The sequence below is a fragment of the Salmo salar genome, chromosome ssa11 (assembly GCF_905237065.1).
Source record: "Salmo salar chromosome ssa11, Ssal_v3.1, whole genome shotgun sequence".
NCBI lineage: Eukaryota > Metazoa > Chordata > Actinopteri > Salmoniformes > Salmonidae > Salmo > Salmo salar.
This window is the reverse complement of record NC_059452.1, coordinates 97,879,977-97,899,885: the sequence shown is the minus strand read 5'-3', so window position 1 is coordinate 97,899,885 and position 19,909 is coordinate 97,879,977. Positions and strand designations below refer to the sequence as shown.

Here is a 19,909-nt window from a genome sequence, read left to right as displayed (position 1 = left end):
GTCCTGCTGCTGGGTTGTTGCCCTCCTACGGCCTCCTCCACATCTCCTGATGTACTGGCCTGTCTCCTGGTAGCGCCTCCATGCTCTGGACACTACGCTGACAGACACAGCTAACCTTCTTGCCACAGCTCGCATTGATGTGACATCCTGGATGAGCTGCACTACCTGAGCCACTTGTGTGGGTTGTAGACTCCGTCTCATGCTACCACTAGAGTGAATGCACCGCCAGCATTCAAAAGTGACCAAAAAATCAGCCAGGAAGCATAGGAACTGAGAAGTGGTCTGTGGTCACCACCTGCAGAACCACTCTTTTATTGGGGGTGTCTTGCTAATTGCCTATAATTTCCACCTGTTGTCTATTCCATTTGCACAACAGCATGTGAAATGTATTGTCAATCAGTGTTGCTTCCTAAGTGGACAGTTTGATTTCACAGAAGTGTGATTGACTTGGAGTTACATTGTGTTGTTTAAGTGTTCCCTTTATTTTTTTGAGCAGTATATTTTAATTTGAAACCATATAGGGTCAAATTCATCCCTTTAAAGCCCATGGGGAATATACAACACTTCAAAAAGCAAGTACTGTAGACTCTAGTTTGGTCTTATCTTGATTATTGTCCTGTGGTCATGTGGTCCAGTGCTGCAAAGAAAGACCTAGTTAAGCTGCAGCTGTTCCAGAACAGAACAGCACGCCTTGCTCTTCATTTTAATCAGCGGCCTAATATAAATTCTATCCATGCCAGTCTCTTTTGGCTCAGAGTTGAGGAGAGACTGACTGCATCACTTCTTCATTTTATAAGAAACATTGTGTTGAAAATTCCAAATTGTTTGCATAGTCAACTTACACAGCTCTGGAACACACACACTTACCCCAGCAGACATGCCACCAGGGGTCTTTTCACAGTCCCCAAATCCAGAACAAATTCAAGAAAGAGTACAGTATTATATAGAGCCATTATTGCATGGAACTCCTTTCCCACCTCATATTGCTCAAATGAACAGCAAACCTGGTTTTAAAAAACAGATAAAGCAACAGCTCATGGCACAACGCCTCTCCCCTGTTTGACCTATATATTTTGCGTGTACAGTATGTGTTGATATGTAGGCTGTGTGTGCCATTTTAAAATGTATGTAGTTCTGTCCTTCAGCTGTTCTTGTCTATTACTGTTCTGTATTATGTCATGTTTTCTCCAGGAAGAGAAGCTGCCACTTCCGCAACAGCTAATGGGGTCCTAATAATATACCAAATACCAAAAGTGCCCGTTACCAAAAACCCAAGTGTGGATAGCACTTGGATGTGCACCTGAATGGCATGTGTTTGCCTTTTTAAAATAGGTTTTAAGTCATCGCAAAAATATTATGAGATTGGTTTTGAGAAACAATATCTGATGAGCCAAATCTGTACTTTCTGCAAAAAAAGTCCCACCTATAAAAACCCATCTGTCTCTAAAACCGCGCTCTCTGTGAAATGAAGCATGCCAAATCTTCCAATAGACCAAGATCAACCATCTCTCATTCGATTTCCCATTATCTCAGTTTTTTCTAGTATGTCTACAATGGTTTCACTTTCCTACAGGTCTCTAATTTAACAAATGATTGTACTTTATGTGGATTATTATTGTAACAAATGCACCGATGTAGTCAAATTATATGATATAGTCTGTCAAGATAGGTTGCATGAATTCACAATGGAAATTCAATGAAATCGAAAAATTATTGAATTATTTATTTCACATTTTGTTATGTTACATCCTTATTCTAAAAAGGATTAAATAGTTTTTTCCCCTCATCAATCTACACACAATATCCTGTAATTACAAAGCAAAAACAGTATTTTAGATTTTTTTTAAATATAAAAACTGAAATATCACATTTACAAGTATTCAGACCCTTTAGTCAGTACTTTGTTGAAGCACATTTGGCAGTGATTACAGCCTCGAGTCTTCTTGGGTATGATGCTACAAGTTTGGCACACCTGTATTTGGGGAGTTTCTCTCATTCTTCTCTGCAACTCTGTCAGGTTGGATGGAGCTATTTTCAGGTCTCTCCAGAGATATTCGATTGGGTTCAAGTCCGGGCTCTGGCTTGGCCACTCAAGGACATTCAGAGCCTTGTCCTAAAGTCACATCTGCGTTGTCTTGGTTGTGTGCTTAAGGTCATTGTCGTGTTGGAAGGTGAACCTTCACACCAGTCTGAGGTCCTGAGCGCTCTGGAGCAGGTTTTCATCAAGGATCTCTCTCTACTTTTCCACATTTATCTTCCCCCGATCCTGACTAGTCTCCCAGTCCCTGCCGCTGAAAAACATGCCCACAGCATGATGCTGCCACCACGCTTCACCGTAGGGATGGTGCCAGGTTTCCTCAAGACATGACGCTTGGCATTCAGTCCAAAGAGTTCAATCTTGGTTTCATCAGACCAGAGAATCTTGGCCTGAGAGTCCTTTAGGTGCCTTTTGGCAAACTCCAAGCAGGTGGTCATGCGCCTTTTACTGAGGAGTGGCTTCTGTCTGGCCACTCTACCATAAAGGCCTGATTGGTGGAGTGCTGCAGAGGTGGTTGTCCTTCTGGAAGTTTCTCCCATCTCCACAGAGGAACTCTGGAGCTCTGTCAGAATGACAATCGGGTTGGTGGTCACCTCCCTGACCAAGGCACTTCTCCCCCGACTGCTTAGTTTGGCCGGGCGGCCAGCTCTAGGAAGAGTCTTGGTGGTTCCAAACTTCTTTCATTTAACAATGATGGAGGCCACTGTAATCTTGGGGACCTTCAATGCTGCAGAAATGTTTTGGTACCCTTCCCCAGATCTGTATCTCGACACAATCCTGTCTTGGCACTCTACGTACATTCCTTCGACATCATCCCTTGGTTTTTGCTCTGACATGCACTGTCAACTGTGAGACCTTATATAGACAGGTGTGTGCCTTTCCAAATCATGTCCAATCAATAGAATTTGCCACAGGTGGACTCCAATCAAGTTGTAGAAACATCTCAAGGATGATCAATGCAAACAGGATGCACTTGAGTTCAATTTTGAGTCTCATAGCAAAGGGTCTGAATACTTATGTAAATAAGGTATTTGTTTTTTATGTTGAATAAATTAGCAAATATTTCTAAAAACCTGTTTTCGCTTTGTGATTATGGGGTACTATGTGTAGATTAATGAGGGGAAAAAATATTTAATCTATTTTAGAACAAGGCTGTAATGTAACAAAATGTGAAAAAAGTCAAGGGGTCTGAATACTTTCCGAATGCACTGTATTTTCCCCATTCACTAGACCACGCTTGACAAGCAGTTGCCTTATTCTGCCACTCCACCACACTCTCAAGAAAACATTCATTTTGATAAATCTTACACTTTGTGTGGAAATAAAACTACTCATGATTTACGCACAGATTTGTGCCTACACATGACTGATAAAACGAGGCCCGTGGTCCCAGTTGCACAGGGAGGGATTCAGACCCAGAACCCTGAGCTTAGTGATGAGCTTGGAGGGCACTATGGTGGCTGAGCTGCAGTCGATGAACAACATTCTTACATACAGTACCAGTCAAAAGTTTGGGCACCTACTCATTCCAGGGTTCTACACTGTAGAATAGTAGTGAAGACATCAAAACTATGAAATAACACATATGGAATCATGTAGTAACCAGAAACGTGCTAAACAAATCAAAATATATTTCATATGAGACTCTTCAAAGTAGCCACCCTTTGCCTTGACTACAGCTTTGCACACACTTGACATTCTCTCAGCCAGCTTCATGAGGTAGTCACCTGGAATGCATTTCAATTAACAGGTGTGCCTTGTTAAAAGTTTATTTGTGGAATTCCTTTCCTTAATACAGTTGAGCCAATCACTTTGAAAGTTTCTTCAAGGGCAGTTGCAAAAACCATCATGCGTTATGATTAAACTGGCTCTCATGAGGACCGCCACAGGAAAGGAAGACCCAGAGCTACCTCTGCTGCAGAGAATAAGTTCATTAGTTACCAGCCTCAGAAATTGCAGCACAAATAAATGCTCCACTTAGTTCAAGTAACAGAAATATCTCAACATCAACTGTTCAGAGGAGACTGCGTGAATCAGACCTTCATGGTCAATTTGCTACAATGAAAACACGACTAAAGGCCACCAATAAGAAGAAGAGACTTGCTTGGGCCAAGAAACACGAGCAATGGACATTAGACCAGTGGAAATCTGACCTTTGGTCTGATGAGTCCAAATGAGAGATTTTTGGTTCCAACCGCCATGTCTTTGTGAGCCACAGAGTAGGTGAACAGATGATCTCCGCATGTGTGGTTCCCAACGTGAAGCATGGAGGAGGAGGTGTGATGTTGTGGGGGTGCTTTGCTGGTGACACTGTCAGTGATTTATTTATAATTCAAGGCACACTTAACCAGCATGGCTACCACAGCATTCTGCAGTGATACGCCATCCTATCTGGTTTCCGCTTAGTGGGACTATCATTTCTTTTTCAACAGGACAATGACCCAACACACCTCCAGGTTGTGTAAGGGTTATTTGACCAAGAAGAAGAGTGATGGAGTGCTGCATCAAATGACCTGGCTTCTACAATCACCCAACCTCAACCCAATTGAGATGGTTTGGGATGAGTTGGACCGCAGAGTGTAGGAAAAACAGCCAACAAGTGCTCAGCATATGTGGGAACTCCTTCAAGACTGTTGGAAAAGCATTCCAGGTGAAGCTGGTTGAGAGAATGCCAAGTGTGCAAAGCTGTCATCAAAGCAAAGGGTGGCTACTTTGAAGAATCTCAAATATATTTTGATTTGTTGAACACTTTTTTTGGTTACTACATGATTCCATGTGTTATTTCATAGGTTTTGATGACTTCACTATTATTCTAAAAGTAGTAAAATAAAGGAAAACTCTTGAATGAGTAGGTGTGTCCAAACTTTTGACTGGTACTGTAGGTATTTCTCTTGTCCAGGTGGGATAGGGTAACGTGCATTGCAATGGCGATTCTGTCATCCGTGGATCTGTTGGGGTGTTATGCAAATTGTAGTGGGTCTAGGGTGTCAGTTAAGATGGAGGTGATAAAATCTTTGACTAGCCTATTAAAGCACTTCATGATTACATTATAGCATGCATGTGTATATAGGTAATACAGTACAAATGCAAGCATGCACAGACATACAAGCACACAGCTGTCTCACAAAACACAGTCAGTCAGTCACAAAATACATACAATGGGATCCTTTTAATTGAAATAACTTTAGCGGAAACATACACTTTTTTCTTTCATTGAATTAAACATTTATGAATGTTAAATGAGTAGCAATGTCTTCAAAAGGGGTCAGGGAAACAGTGAGGTGGAAAACAGAACTAGACAAAAACAAAAAAAACAACAATAGTTAGTCTCAGAAACAATTTCCAAACGGCACATAATGGACACAAGGCTCACATGACTACCAGAACATTAGAGAAAAACCTGGATCTCATTGACCAGTGACTGTCAGCAGTCAGACAGCAGACGAAGAGGAGCAGGCGTGATCACTACATTCAACACACACCTGGTGTTGTGACCCGAACGGAGCCCCGTCACTGATCCACTCAACACCACCTGTGCGGCCATTTTTGATAGTACAGCAGACGTTTATGACATTTGAAAGAGGAAACGAAGCAACAAAATAACAAGAATAAAACATACAAATCTCATCATTCGAGTAAAAAGAGGTCTGCTTAAGTAACTAAGTGCTAGTCGACCGTTGTAAATCACATGGCTGGTCCGTCTCGATCAAAGACCAGAGGTGTTGAGACAAGTCCTGAATTAAAAACAGGGTTTAAAAATCCGTACCTACACGCCTTGTACAGTGATTCATTCATACATTTTCTCTGTAGCAACTTTGTGTTCTGTTCACAACGATCCCAGTCAAAATAGAGGAAGAAAAAAAAGAGTGCAATACTAGTTAATTTCACTGAATTACAGTTAAAAAGTAGTACTCCCTCCTGCATCGCTTTTTGTAAATCCAGAGTAGGTTTTTCAGTTCTGAGTCGGAAAAACTGTAGTGTGATGTCGCCAATTATTCTACTGATACCGATGCACGTCAGGCTCGCTTACATTTGAGCACTCACACAACTTCACTGGCATACGCACACATACAAACACAAAATGCAGACATTCAGTTTTGGTTGTCCCTCCTTTTCTCCAAGCACACAAACACATTGACAGAGAAACAGCTTCATTGTTTACCACCACCGCCCTGCCCAGTAGGACCACTTCAACACTATTGGTAACAGCTAGTTACAGAAAAGAGCACTTGGATAAATCACAGAAATATGACTCCTTATAAACTGTAACAATGAGAGAGAGAAAACTTTGTTTCTCATTTGTGAAAACAAGAATCACTTCAGTGTTTTTTTCTTCTATCCAGCAGTGTGAGTGAGTGAGTGAGTGAGTGAGTGAGTGAGTGAGTGAGTGAGTGAGTGAGTGAGTGAGTGAGTGAGTGAGTGAGTGAGTGAGTGATGAGGACGAGGGGGGACAGAGAGGGGAAAAAAGGGAGCGACAGACAAAGAACGAAAATGAGATAGCGAGCACAAGAAAGAAAGAAAATTGAGTGTAAGAGATCAGTGTCTCAATTCCATCCAAATCAGAGGAGCAGTAGTGTCCTATAGGACCACCTATAGGTCCTAGTCCTCCCTGTGAGGAGCAGTGGTGTCCTATAGGACCACCTATAGGTCCTAGTCGTCCCTGTGAGGAGCAGTAGTGTCCTATAGGATCACCTATAGGTCCTAGTCCTCCCTGTGAGGAGCAGTAGTGTCCTATAGGACCACCTATAGGTCCTAGTCCTCCCTGTGAGGAGCAGTGGTGTCCTATAGGACCACCTATAGGTCCTAGTCCTCCCTGTGAGGAGCAGTAGTGTCCTATAGGACCACCTATAGGTCCTAGTCCTCCCTGTGAGGAGCAGTGGTGTCCTATAGGACCACCTATAGGTCCTAGTCCTCCCTGTGAGGAGCAGTAGTGTCCTATAGGACCACCTATAGGTCCTAGTCCTCCCTGTGAGGAGCAGTAGTGTCCTATAGGATCACCTATAGGTCCTAGTCCTCCCTGTGAGGAGCAGTGGTGTCCTATAGGATCACCTATAGGTCCTAGTCCTCCCTGTGAGGAGCAGTAGTGTCCTATAGGTCCTAGTCCTCCCTGTGAGGAGCAGTAGTGTCCTATAGGTCCTAGTCCTCCCTGTGAGGAGCAGTGGTGTCCTATAGGACCACCTATAGGTCCTAGTCCTCCCTGTGAGGAGCAGTAGTGTCCTATAGGACCACCTATAGGTCCTAGTCCTCCCTGTGAGGAGCAGTGGTGTCCTATAGAACCACCTATAGGTCCTAGTCCTCCCTGTGAGGAGCAGTAGTGTCCTATAGGTCCTAGTCCTCCCTGTGAGGAGCAGTGGTGTCCTATAGGACCACCTATAGGTCCTAGTCCTCCCTGTGAGGAGCAGTAGTGTCCTATAGGACCACCTATAGGTCCTAGTCCTCCCTGTGAGGAGCAGTAGTGTCCTATAGGACCACCTATAGGTCCTAGTCCTCCCTGTGAGAAGCAGTGGTGTCCTATAGGACCACCTATAGGTCCTAGTCCTCCCTGTGAGGAGCAGTAGTGTCCTATAGGACCACCTATAGGTCCTAGTCCTCCCTGTGAGGAGCAGTAGTGTCCTATAGGATCACCTATAGGTCCTAGTCCTCCCTGTGAGGAGCAGTGGTGTCCTATAGGATCACCTATAGGTCCTAGTCCTCCCTGTGAGGAGCAGTAGTGTCCTATAGGTCCTAGTCCTCCCTGTGAGGAGCAGTAGTGTCCTATAGGTCCTAGTCCTCCCTGTGAGGAGCAGTGGTGTCCTATAGGACCACCTATAGGTCCTAGTCCTCCCTGTGAGGAGCAGTAGTGTCCTATAGGACCACCTATAGGTCCTAGTCCTCCCTGTGAGGAGCAGTGGTGTCCTATAGGACCACCTATAGGTCCTAGTCCTCCCTGTGAGGAGCAGTAGTGTCCTATAGGTCCTAGTCCTCCCTGTGAGGAGCAGTGGTGTCCTATAGGACCACCTATAGGTCCTAGTCCTCCCTGTGAGGAGCAGTAGTGTCCTATAGGACCACCTATAGGTCCTAGTCCTCCCTGTGAGGAGCAGTAGTGTCCTATAGGACCACCTATAGGTCCTAGTCCTCCCTGTGAGGAGCAGTAGTGTTCTATAGGACCACCTATAGGTCCTAGTCCTCCCTGTGAGGAGCAGTGGTGTCCTATAGGATCACCTATAGGTACTAGTCCTCCCTGTGAGGAGCAGTGGTGTCCTATAGGATCACCTATAGGTCCTAGTCCTCCCTGTGAGGAGCAGTGGTGTCCTATAGGATCACCTATAGGTCCTAGTCCTCCCTGTGAGGAGCAGTAGTGTCCTATAGGTCCTAGTCCTCCCTGTGAGGAGCAGTGGTGTCCTATAGGACCACCTATAGGTCCTAGTCCTCCCTGTGAGGAGCAGTAGTGTCCTATAGGACCACCTATAGGTCCTAGTCCTCCCTGTGAGGAGCAGTGGTGTCCTATAGGACCACCTATAGGTCCTAGTCCTCCCTGTGAGGAGCAGTAGTGTCCTATAGGATCACCTATAGGTCCTAGTCCTCCCTGTGAGGAGCAGTAGTGTCCTATAGGACCACCTATAGGTCCTAGTCCTCCCTGTGAGGAGCAGTAGTGTCCTATAGGATCACCTATAGGTCCTAGTCCTCCCTGTGAGGAGCAGTGGTGTCCTATAGGATCACCTATAGGTCCTAGTCCTCCCTGTGAGGAGCAGTAGTGTCCTATAGGTCCTAGTCCTCCCTGTGAGGAGCAGTGGTGTCCTATAGGACCACCTATAGGTCCTAGTCCTCCCTGTGAGGAGCAGTAGTGTCCTATAGGACCACCTATAGGTCCTAGTCCTCCCTGTGAGGAGCAGTGGTGTCCTATAGGACCACCTATAGGTCCTAGTCCTCCCTGTGAGGAGCAGTAGTGTCCTATAGGACCACCTATAGGTCCTAGTCCTCCCTGTGAGGAGCAGTAGTGTCCTATAGGACCACCTATAGGTCCTAGTCCTCCCTGTGAGGAGCAGTAGTGTTCTATAGGACCACCTATAGGTCCTAGTCCTCCCTGTGAGGAGCAGTGGTGTCCTATAGGATCACCTATAGGTACTAGTCCTCCCTGTGAGGAGCAGTGGTGTCCTATAGGATCACCTATAGGTCCTAGTCCTCCCTGTGAGGAGTAGTAGTGTCCTATAGGACCACCTATAGGTCCTAGTCCTCCCTGTGAGGAGCAGTGGTGTCCTATAGGATCACCTATAGGTACTAGTCCTCCCTGTGAGGAGCAGTAGTGTCCTATAGGACCACCTATAGCTCCTAGTCCTCCCTGTGAGGAGCAGTAGTGTCCTATAGGACCACCTATAGCTCCTAGTCCTCCCTGTGAGGAGCAGTGGTGTCCTATAGGACCACCTATAGGTCCTAGTCCTCCCTGTGAGGAGCAGTGGTGTCCTATAGGACCACCTATAGGTCCTAGTCCTCCCTGTGAGGAGTAGTAGTGTCCTATAGGATCACCTATAGGTACTAGACCAGGACTGCCCAACCCTCTTCCTGGAGTCCAACCCTAATTTAGCATATCTGATTCAGCTAGTTAAGGTCTTGTTGAGCAGCTAATTAGTAGAATCAGTTGTGTTAAATTAGGGTTGAACTGAAAACCCACAGGACGGTAGATCTCCAGGAAGAGGGTTGGGCAGCCCTGTACTAGACCTTCCAGTGAGGAGCAGTAGTGTCTGTTAACGCCACCTATAGGTTATAGTTATCCGTGCGTGGATGATATGCTACTGCTGCTGATGTTGACGACGTGAGGTATTGACTGAGGTCCTGTGCAGTTCACAGGCTGCTGTTGTGCGTGACTGTAGTGTAGGCGGGGTTTGAGCAGACAAGATGGCTGCAAGACTAGGCACTTAAATCCCCGCTGTGACCAGAGATCCATTGGCCTATGTGGAGTCTCAAGCTTGCAGTCTTTTTTTTTTTTTACAAGAAAGTGTGTGTGTGTGTGTGTGTGTGTGTGTGTGTGTGTGTGTGTGTGTGTGTGTGTGTGTGTGTGTGTGTGTGTGTCTGTGGATGAGAGTGTGAGCTGATGCGCTATGCATATCTTCAGTGTGTATGGTAAAGACAGGGTCACTCTCGTATGCTGGCAGAGTAAGAGAACTGGGGGAAGTGTGCTGGCTGGTTGGGGATGCCACAGTCCAGGTTGGTATCTAGAACACGAAGAACACACTCAGTCAACATCACCTCTAACGGCACGCTTGGTGGCATATTGTGTCACACACACACACACAAACTCACACTTGTCTGGAGGCGTGACGGTGATGGTCTGTGCCGTGAACTCGTCGTCGAAGTAACGTGTATCAGTCTCTGACGTCACCTGAGGCTTGAAGGGTGGAGTCAGCTGAGGAGGAAGAGAGCGAGCAGTGATTGATTGGCAAATGGTCTGCTTGGCACTCAGCATCAAGAAGGTGTAAGAACCTGCGATAGACTAGTGTCCTGTCCAGGGGGCGTACTTGTATATCAAGCTGCCTCGCGCTACAGAAACAGGCTACTTACTTTACTTATTTATGATGCAAGGTCATTCAGGGATCAGTCAGACGGCAGTCGACGTGGAATTTGTAATATCTGATCTGCACAGCATGACTGCAAAAACGGTGGCAGTTAGCCTAGTGGTCCCACCAACAACCCATCTCCAACCGATAGGTTGCTGGATCAAATCCCCGAGCTGACAAGGTAAAAATCTGTCGTTCTGCCCCTGAACAAGGCAGTTAACCCCCAGTAGGCCGTCATTGTAAATAAGAATTTGTTCTTAACTGACATGCCTAGTTAAATAAAGGTCACATCATTTTTTTAAATCAAAGACCTGGAAGGCCACCATTTATTGACTGACTATCAATAGCGTTAAGCTATCAGCCTCCAGTCAATCACCTTTCTATCGACCACGTCCTGCCAGTTGATAGAGGTGAAGAACTTGTGGGACATCACTTCTTTGGCATCATCCGGTCCTCCCCCTAACCTGTCAATAACAAAAATCAGAGGTTACTTCAAATGGTGCTCTCACGTTTGCTGCACTGCTTTTCTGAAGAAGAGCATCTCACGTTTTTTTGTTGTCAGAGAGCTCCAAATTGTGATCATTTTGGTCGCATGTGCTACTGAATGTTTTGCTGTATGACCTGGAATTTTTTGGGGGGAGCACCAGTGTGCCGAGGAAAAGAGAACAAACTGAGCATAAACCGAGCGCTTGTTTCTAGCCCAAACCATTCAAAAGTTATGACCCATATTATCTTCGCTACATTTTTTATTTTGCGCAGTGACAGGCCTCATTTTTACATTCACAAACCATCTAACAGGCAACTAAAACTAATCGCGGGCCGCTAACCATTTGTTAACACCTTGTTCAGTCATGTTACCTCATTAGCTAGCTAGCTAACATCCTGGTAACTTTACCAGTATAAGCAACCATTTGGTGGCACAGAAAGAAATGAAAATGGATAGCTTCTTCTGGAGATGTGCTTCAAACTAGCTTGAATTCATATAGGCCAAATGTAGACTATACACTGAGTGTACAAAACATTAGGAACACCTAATATTGAGTTGAACCCCCCTTTTGCCCTCAGAACAGCCTCAATTCGTCGGGGCATGGACTTTACAAGGTGTCGAAAGCATTCCACAGGGATGCCGGCCCATATTGACTCCTTGTTTTCCACAGTTGTGTCAGATTCAGTTGAAGATACTACTTCAAGTTGTGCTATTTAATAAATATCCATGTTTTCTGAACGAACAAACAGTTTGAGTGTGTACTTTGGACATACAAAGCGCGTGCGCACACACACACACACTTGTTTAACTAACCTTGTGGGGGGACACAATTGATTCCCATTCAAAATCGTATTTTCCCTAACCCCAAAACCTAACCCTAACCTTTAACCCCTAATCCGAACCTTAACTCTAAACTTCCTAGAAATAGCCTTTTTCCTTGTGAGGACTTAGTTTACACACCTTTCTTGAGCAGATACTCAGCCAAACACAAATGGGGTCCTCCCTGAGCAGGCCAGTCAAACGGTCACACCTCCCACCCCTACCCACACCAAGCACCACGCACCTTTGCTTGGGATCCTTTTTGAGCAGGCCGGTGAGCAGGGCCCTGCCCTCTGGGGCCAGGTTCTTGGGGAATCGGATCTCCTCCATGAGGATGAGCTCAAAAAGCCGCTCGTGGTCCTGGTTGTAGAAGGGCAGCCGACCGCACATCATCTCGTACATGACCACGCCCAGGCCCCACCAGTCCACCGCCCGGCCGTAGTCGTTGTCCTCCAGCACCTGGACGGGCAGGGAGGGAGGGAGCTTTGTTCACAGTGCAGGCCTTAATGCTCAAAATCAGATAGTTTTTTTGTCTGTCTAAACAACAATTTGCAATTGACCAGATTGGATTTGAGTCACTTCAAACTGCCACTTAATGGGGTCTTCAAAAGGAATGTTCCAGAGGCAATCAATTGATAAAATTACCATACAGTAGGAGGTATCTTTCTACCTAAATACTCACTGCATTAACATAAAAACTATGGATTATCAGATTATCAAGCCAACTAATCTTAAAGTAATAAATGGCCCCAATAAAAACAAGTGGTTCTTCCAGGAACACCACAGTGAGTCTAAAATGGCCTCTCTCCTTGTCTCACTTCCTGCATTTGTACTGCTACAAAAAGAGAAGACATTTTGCAACGGAAATTGAAAAAGTTATTCCCTATTAGTTTGTGTTTTCTTACGTTTGCTGCTTAATGAAAACAACTAAGGTTGTATGACAACTGTGTAGCATGTGCTTGTGCCACTAGCAGAGGGCCCTCACCTCCGGCGCCAGGTACTCCGGGGTGCCGCAGAAGGTCTTCATGGTGGCACCGTCCGTGATGCCCTCCTTACACAGCCCAAAGTCTGTGATTTTAACATGTCCGTCATTGTCCAGCATTAGATTCTCCAGCTGAGAAGATGCAGCGAGACGGATGAGATATTAGAACAGAGCATTATTGAGACAGTTCTAACATTATAGAGAGAATGACAGCCAGTTTGAATAGTTGGAGTGGGGAATTTAACCCCAGTCTCCAGTGCGGAGAGGAATGTGTCTAAGCAGGGTGTGTGGCACCATTATTATCACCATTTAGGAAAATCACATGACTGAAGAATGAAGGCAGAATGTGTTTGTCACTTGGTTCAGGAAAACCCAAATCCTTAGATGAATATGAAAGCAGGACGGGTGACTATGAAAGCAGGACAGAATCTTCACAGTGCCTACCTTCAGGTCCCTGTATACCACGTCACGAGAGTGGAGGTACTCCAACGCAGATACGATCTCAGCGCCATAGAAACGGGCCCGGTCTTCCGTGAACACACGATCCCGAGACAGGTGGAAGAAGAGCTAGAGGGAAGATGAGAGCAAAAGAGAGTGAAAAAAGGAGGATTAATTTGAGATGTGTTGATATAACACTTTCTCCATTGCTTGAACACTTAATACAGCCCACTAAAATGCATGTGTTTGCCAAAACAACACATCTCTTGCAAAATGCACTTACACTATCACAACTTAAAAATACCTTTCACAAAATTAGCCAAATCCATTCAAACGCTATAGTATTTAATTGAATGAGAAGGTTCATGTCACCATTTAGATTTTAGTCATTTAGCAGACACTCTTATCCAGAGCGACTTACAGTTAGTGCATTCATCTCAAAAGGCCAAGTGTAGCAAAAACATTATTTTACTGTGTTTTATATACATTTCCACACTGAGGTTGAAATAATAATGTAACATTGTCAAAATGATGATAATGCCCTTTAAGTGTGAGAGCTGTTTGAAAAGAACACCTGAAATTTCAGCCTGTTTTGGTGGGATGGAGTTTTGGCCTTCCATGGTGACATCACCAGGCAATAAATTAGTTAATAGACCAATTAGAAAGAGAGTTCCAAACTTCTCTGCCAATAACAACTAGTTTTCCCCTCCCCACTCCCAGACAGTCCTAGCTAAATTTGTGGTTCAGAAATTGCTCTGTTTCTTTTTGACCATTTTAATTGAAAACACAGTAAGATTCTTAAATTGTTACCCAGAAATGATTTGAAATTGAAATAAAAACAGCTGCATTGGCCCTTTAAGATAGCTAGATGAGACAACCACATATCACAGTCATAGTAACTACTAGCAAAGTCGGTGCTAGTAAGAAAAGACAAGTGCAAAGTAAGATTCACCCTCATCTTAATCCTGGTCCTGGCGACACAAAGGGGTGCACATTTTGGTTTTTGCCGTAGCACTGTTTTGCAAAAAAGTGTCTCGTAATAGAGATTTGTGTCTACTGTTTTGCAAAAAAAGTGTTTATCATTTGCATTTAGTGTGAAAACAATGTGAAATTACAATCTGTTAATTATTGTTTTGGCCATGTGGATCCCAGTGTTCAAGCAATCGAAAAATGGTGTGTGTGTGCTCATGTATATCTGTGTGTACATTGGGACACCCACCTCTCCTCCATTGGCGTATTCCATCACAAAACATAATCGATCATGAGTCTGGAAAGCGTATTTCAGTGTCTGGAAGGGTGGAAGAAGACAATTGATCAATGTCCTCCTATTAGATCAGATGTTTCTTTATCGTCTGATGTTCACAGATATTTGCTTTAAGTACCAGAAAATGCGCTGTGATAAGAAAATATTAACAACAAAAATATAGAGACATATCATAGGCTAGGCATGACAAATACAAATTCATGAAAAAAGGCAAGACAAAAATTACAGCTTTTACCATCAACAGCCCAACTCCAGTCCCCCCAACAGCCCAACTCCAGTCCTCCGGTCCCACAAACAGCCCAACTCCAGTCCTCCAGTCCCCCCCAACAACCCATCTCCAGTCCTCCAGTCCCCCCCAACAACCCATCTCCAGTCCTCCCCAACAGCCCATCTCCAGTCCCACCAACAGCCCAACTCCAGTCCTCCGGTCCCACCAACAGCCCAACTCCAGTCCTCCGGTCCCACCAACAGCCCATCTCCAGTCCTCCGGTCCCACCAACAACCCATCTCCAGTCCTCCGGTCCCACCAACAGCCCAACTCCAGTCCCCCCCAACAACCCATCTCCAGTCCCACCAACAGCCCATCTCCAGTCCCACCAACAGCCCATCTCCAGTCCCACCAACAACCCATCTCCAGTCCTCCAGTCCCACCAACAGCCCAACTCCAGTCCCACCAACAGCCCATCTCCAGTCCTCCAGTCCCACCAACAGCCCATCTCCAGTCCCCACCAACAGCCCATCTCCAGTCCTCCGGTCCCACCAACAGCCCATCTCCAGTCCTCCGGTCCCACCAACAGCCCATCTCCAGTCCTCCGGTCCCACCAACAGCCCATCTCCAGTCCTCCGGTCCCACCAACAGCCCATCTCCAGTCCTCCGGTCCCACCAACAACCCATCTCCAGTCCTCCGGTCCCACCAACAACCCATCTCCAGTCCTCCGGTCCCACCAACAACCCATCTCCAGTCCTCCGGTCCCACCAACAGCCCATCTCCAGTCCCACCAACAACCCATCTCCAGTCCTCCAGTCCCACCAACAGCCCATCTCCAGTCCTGCGGTCCCACCAACAACCCATCTCCAGTCCTCCAGTCCCACCAACAGCCCATCTCCAGTCCCCCCCAACAGCCCATCTCCAGTCCTCCAGTCCCACCAACAACCCATCTCCAGTCCTCCGGTCCCACCAACAACCCATCTCCAGTCCTCCGGTCCCCCCAACAGCCCATCTCCAGTCCCCCCGTCCCACCAACAACCCATCTCCAGTCCTCCGGTCCCACCAACAACCCATCTCCAGTCCTCCGGTCCCACCAACAACCCATCTCCAGTCCTCCGGTCCCACCAACAACCCATCTCCAGTCCTCCGGTCCCACCAACAACCCATCTCCAGTCCTCCGGTCCCACCAACAGCCCATCTCCAGTCCCCCCCAACAGCCCATCTCCAGTCCTCCGGTCCCACCAACAACCCATCTCCAGTCCTCCGGTCCCACCAACAGCCCATCTCCAGTCCTCCGGTCCCACCAACAACCCATCTCCAGTCCTCCGGTCCCACCAACAACCCATCTCCAGTCCTCCGGTCCCACCAACAGCCCATCTCCAGTCCCCCCCAACAGCCCATCTCCAGTCCTCCAGTCCCACCAACAACCCATCTCCAGTCCTCCGGTCCCACCAACAACCCATCTCCAGTCCTCCAGTCCCCCCAACAGCCCATCTCCAGTCCCCCCCAACAGCCCATCTCCAGTCCTCCAGTCCCACCCAACAGCCCAACTCCAGTCCTCCGGTCCCACCAACAGCCCATCTCCAGTCCTCCGGTCCCACCAACAGCCCATCTCCAGTCCTCCGGTCCCACCAACAGCCCATCTCCAGTCCTCCGGTCCCACCAACAGCCCAACTCCAGTCCCACCAACAGCCCATCTCCAGTCCCACCAACAGCCCATCTCCAGTCCCACCAACAGCCCATCTCCAGTCCCACCAACAGCCCATCTCCAGTCCTCCAGTCCCCCCCAACAGCCCATCTCCAGTCCTCCGGTCCCACCAACAGTACACATTTCTGTAGTAAACCCGGACAAGCACGCCTGATTCAACTTGTCAACTAATCATCAATGAGATGAATCAGGGGAGTTTGTCCGGGGCTACAACGGCAAAGTGTGTCGTTAGGGGTACTGGAGGACTGGAGTTGGGAACCACTGCTACACAGGACTATACAGCACGTGTGGGTGTTCTGTTCTGGACCAGCACATGTAATGAGGTGAGAGGAACATGGACCACTCACTGTTAGGAAGGGATGCCGGGTGTTCTGTAACACTCTGCTCTCTGTAACCGTGTGCGCTACCTCGTCCTGGACACACAGATCAGAGAGTCAGCCTTTCACAGCAACACATACATAAGAATACCATCATGGCTCAGTCATTGTCAAATAGATTCGCTCCTTCACAAATCAGTGAAGCCAGGATATGTTCAGAAGGTATTACTGGAAACACGAGAGAACACAGGACATTCCAAATGTGGCCATTGGCGGCTTCTCGTATTGGATGAAGCCCAGCAATGCAAGTGTTAAGACAACGTTAAGAAACATAACATAATAGAAACAATTAAAATATATTATAACATAAATATACCACGGCTGTCAGCATTCAGTGCTCGAACCACCCAGTTTATAAAACAAAATATACCACATACTATGCACAATAAAGAACAATTAAGACTACAGATCAGGCCTAATGCATACGGATCGTCATTCCCCAATAACAAACTGATGGCCAGTAGTCACCACTGTAAAGTGGTAAAGGTTAGGCCTATTTCGTTACCTTAGCGATGATGACCTCCTTGCGCAGGATCTTCATGGCATAGTGCATCCCCGTGGCTTTCTCCTTGACCAGGATCACTTTGCCAAACGTCCCCTTCCCCAGCAGCTTCAGGTAGTCAAAGTCACTCATCGTCTGACAACACAGAAACAGGGTTGGACAATCAACTAGCTTATCCTGGGTGACCCAGCCCAGCCAAACACATTCACAATGGGAAGGATGGACAGTGGTAGTGATGATGAAGTGTGATACTTCACTAAACAGATCAATCACACACCTGCGCAGGAACAAACCAGGATTCAACCATTGTGGAAGAACAATGTGTGAGTGGTTTATCATGTCATTCAATTAGCATGTATTTGTGTGACTCTTGCCTTTACCTTGTAAGCATTTGTATCTGTCATATGCACAGTATATGTTACTGCACACACACTCACCACCTTGGAGTTGGTCTTGGACATGGCCACCTCCATCTCCTCAATGCTGCTGCTGTCACTGGGAGAACCAAACAGGTCCATGGGCTCCTCCTCCTCTCGTACCTTCAACCCATTGGCCACCGCCTGGATGGCACGCATCCACCCCTCTCTGACACACACACACACACACACACACACACACACACACACACACACACACACACACACACACACACACACACACACACACACACACACACACACACACACACACGCAATTACTACACCATAGTGAGCTTGTAGGATTCCTTTGAACCACTAAGCGTTTGTCCATGACACAGACAGAAACATATCCCTCCCTCCACCTCTTGTTGACTACTGTTATTCCTCCTCCTCACTGTCTACCTACCCTTTCTATTGGCCCCTTCTCACACCTCAGTTACCCATATCCCCTCCTCACCTCTCTGCATTGCTTTCTACGTGGAAGGTCCTCTCGATGACAGTGGTCCACTGCAGGCAGCGGATAACGAACGTGTTTGGCTTGGGCCGCTCTGTTTTCATCAGCTGGCATTCTGGGACGAAAGAGAGACAGAAGAGGGATCAAGCCTTACAAATGTTTTAATGCCTCAATCCATTGTTTTTACCTCTGTTGTTTCATTTACAAAGTGAACTGTGAAGACCCCCCCAAGCAACATCCAGGCCTGCAAACACCAACACACTCCATTTAAGTGTTCTGTACAGAGGTGGTGAGAGGACAGCAGGTCCTGCTCTGTAAACCCTGCTACAGAACCAACACTGCACAACACTGAGTCACCTGTGACATCTTCAACAATAGTTTTCACTTTGAGGGACCCTCACCTCCCACTGAGAAATTGTTGAGAGGGGGCAAGCTCTGGTCGGACAGCTCAGGCTTCTCTTTGTAGCCAATGAAGGAGCCGTCACTCTTCAGGATGAAGTAGCGCGGCCTCCAAGTCTTGATGTACTCACCTGTACAGAGAAACAAGTGGGCTTGAGTACACAGCACCCGAATACTCTCATAGCCTAGTCTCTGAGGTTAGCCACAATGCATATTCTATGGCAACTACATAGTTTGGATTAGAATGTGTCGAGACATGTATGGCTTTGTCAGACGATGTTATTGAAATTGTGTTTGAAAGTGATTATATTACATTTGCTGTGAATAATAAGAAACGGAGGGTCCTCACCTCTCTTGTGGAGCCATCCTTCCCTGACTACGCTGGCCTCATTCATAGTGAAGGGTGGAAAGCTTGTGGAAGGGGGGTAGAGGTGGGGAATGGGAGGGGGGCCTGGGTAACTTTTGGACTGGTCAGTAGGGTGTCAGTGTAAACATTGCCCCAGCACCTAGACAAATAAGAAAACACAACATGAGAGAATATTAAATGACAGGTAGCCTACATGTGTTTGCAAGACATAGCCTACACAGACTACGAAGAGATGAGCAGAGATTAACAGTGTTTCGCATGCAATATGATTTTCCCGGCAAAAATATTACTGACACCTAACCTGTCTGGCTGAATGACAAAACTCAAACTTTTATGAAACATTGCTTGTGTTTGACAATGGGGCAAAACGAGGGGTGTAGTGCTGCCGGGGCGTGGAGGAGTGGCGCGCCCTCACTGTTTTCTATTGGAGAATACAGAGCTGGTAAAACTATTTCTGGAAAATGTATTCTGAAATTATATTACCACAAAAAGTCCATGAAAAACAATAATTTTGTTTCTTCCCTGTGCTCTCACTACGGTGGCAACAATGATTAAGAACTATAGGCTACATGTGCGCGATGTGGAGGCCCGTTAGATGCTTGACAACTTTGGCCAATCAAAACTAAGAAAAATAAATCCTAATTCACAGTGGGTCTGCCTTGACGCTCATAAAACGCCACGGACCCCCTCTTGCACAGTGGAACCCAGAACGATTTGTGACCACTTGGTTATGGTGACACCGTTCTGCCGAGCACATCCAACCAGGTGGCCACCGCAAAGCCCTCTCTGATAGTTGCTGTAGCCCTGTTTGGGATATCTAGCCTACATTGGATATTGGTTGAGATGCAGGTCCCGTTCTACACTAAACAAGAATATAAAAAACGCAGCATGTAAAGTGTTGGTCCCATGTTTCAT

The 19,909-nt window shown here is 46.5% G+C and overlaps 1 protein-coding gene across 1 annotated transcript; it reads right to left on the bottom strand.

Moving 5' to 3' along the window:
• Positions 1-10,026: 10,026 nt before the first annotated feature.
• Positions 10,027-19,135, bottom strand: LOC100194605 (v-akt murine thymoma viral oncogene homolog 2; the record flags this gene model as incomplete). Its single annotated transcript, NM_001139690.2, is given in 13 exon segments — positions 10,027-10,227; positions 10,316-10,418; positions 10,946-11,033; positions 12,120-12,334; positions 12,861-12,989; positions 13,302-13,424; positions 14,515-14,583; positions 16,824-16,889; positions 17,359-17,490; positions 17,793-17,940; positions 18,232-18,343; positions 18,630-18,758; positions 18,977-19,135. Coding segments are annotated over 13 exon segments (1,440 nt in total). The 5' UTR covers positions 19,023-19,135.
• Between the last annotated feature and the right edge of the window lie 774 nt (positions 19,136-19,909).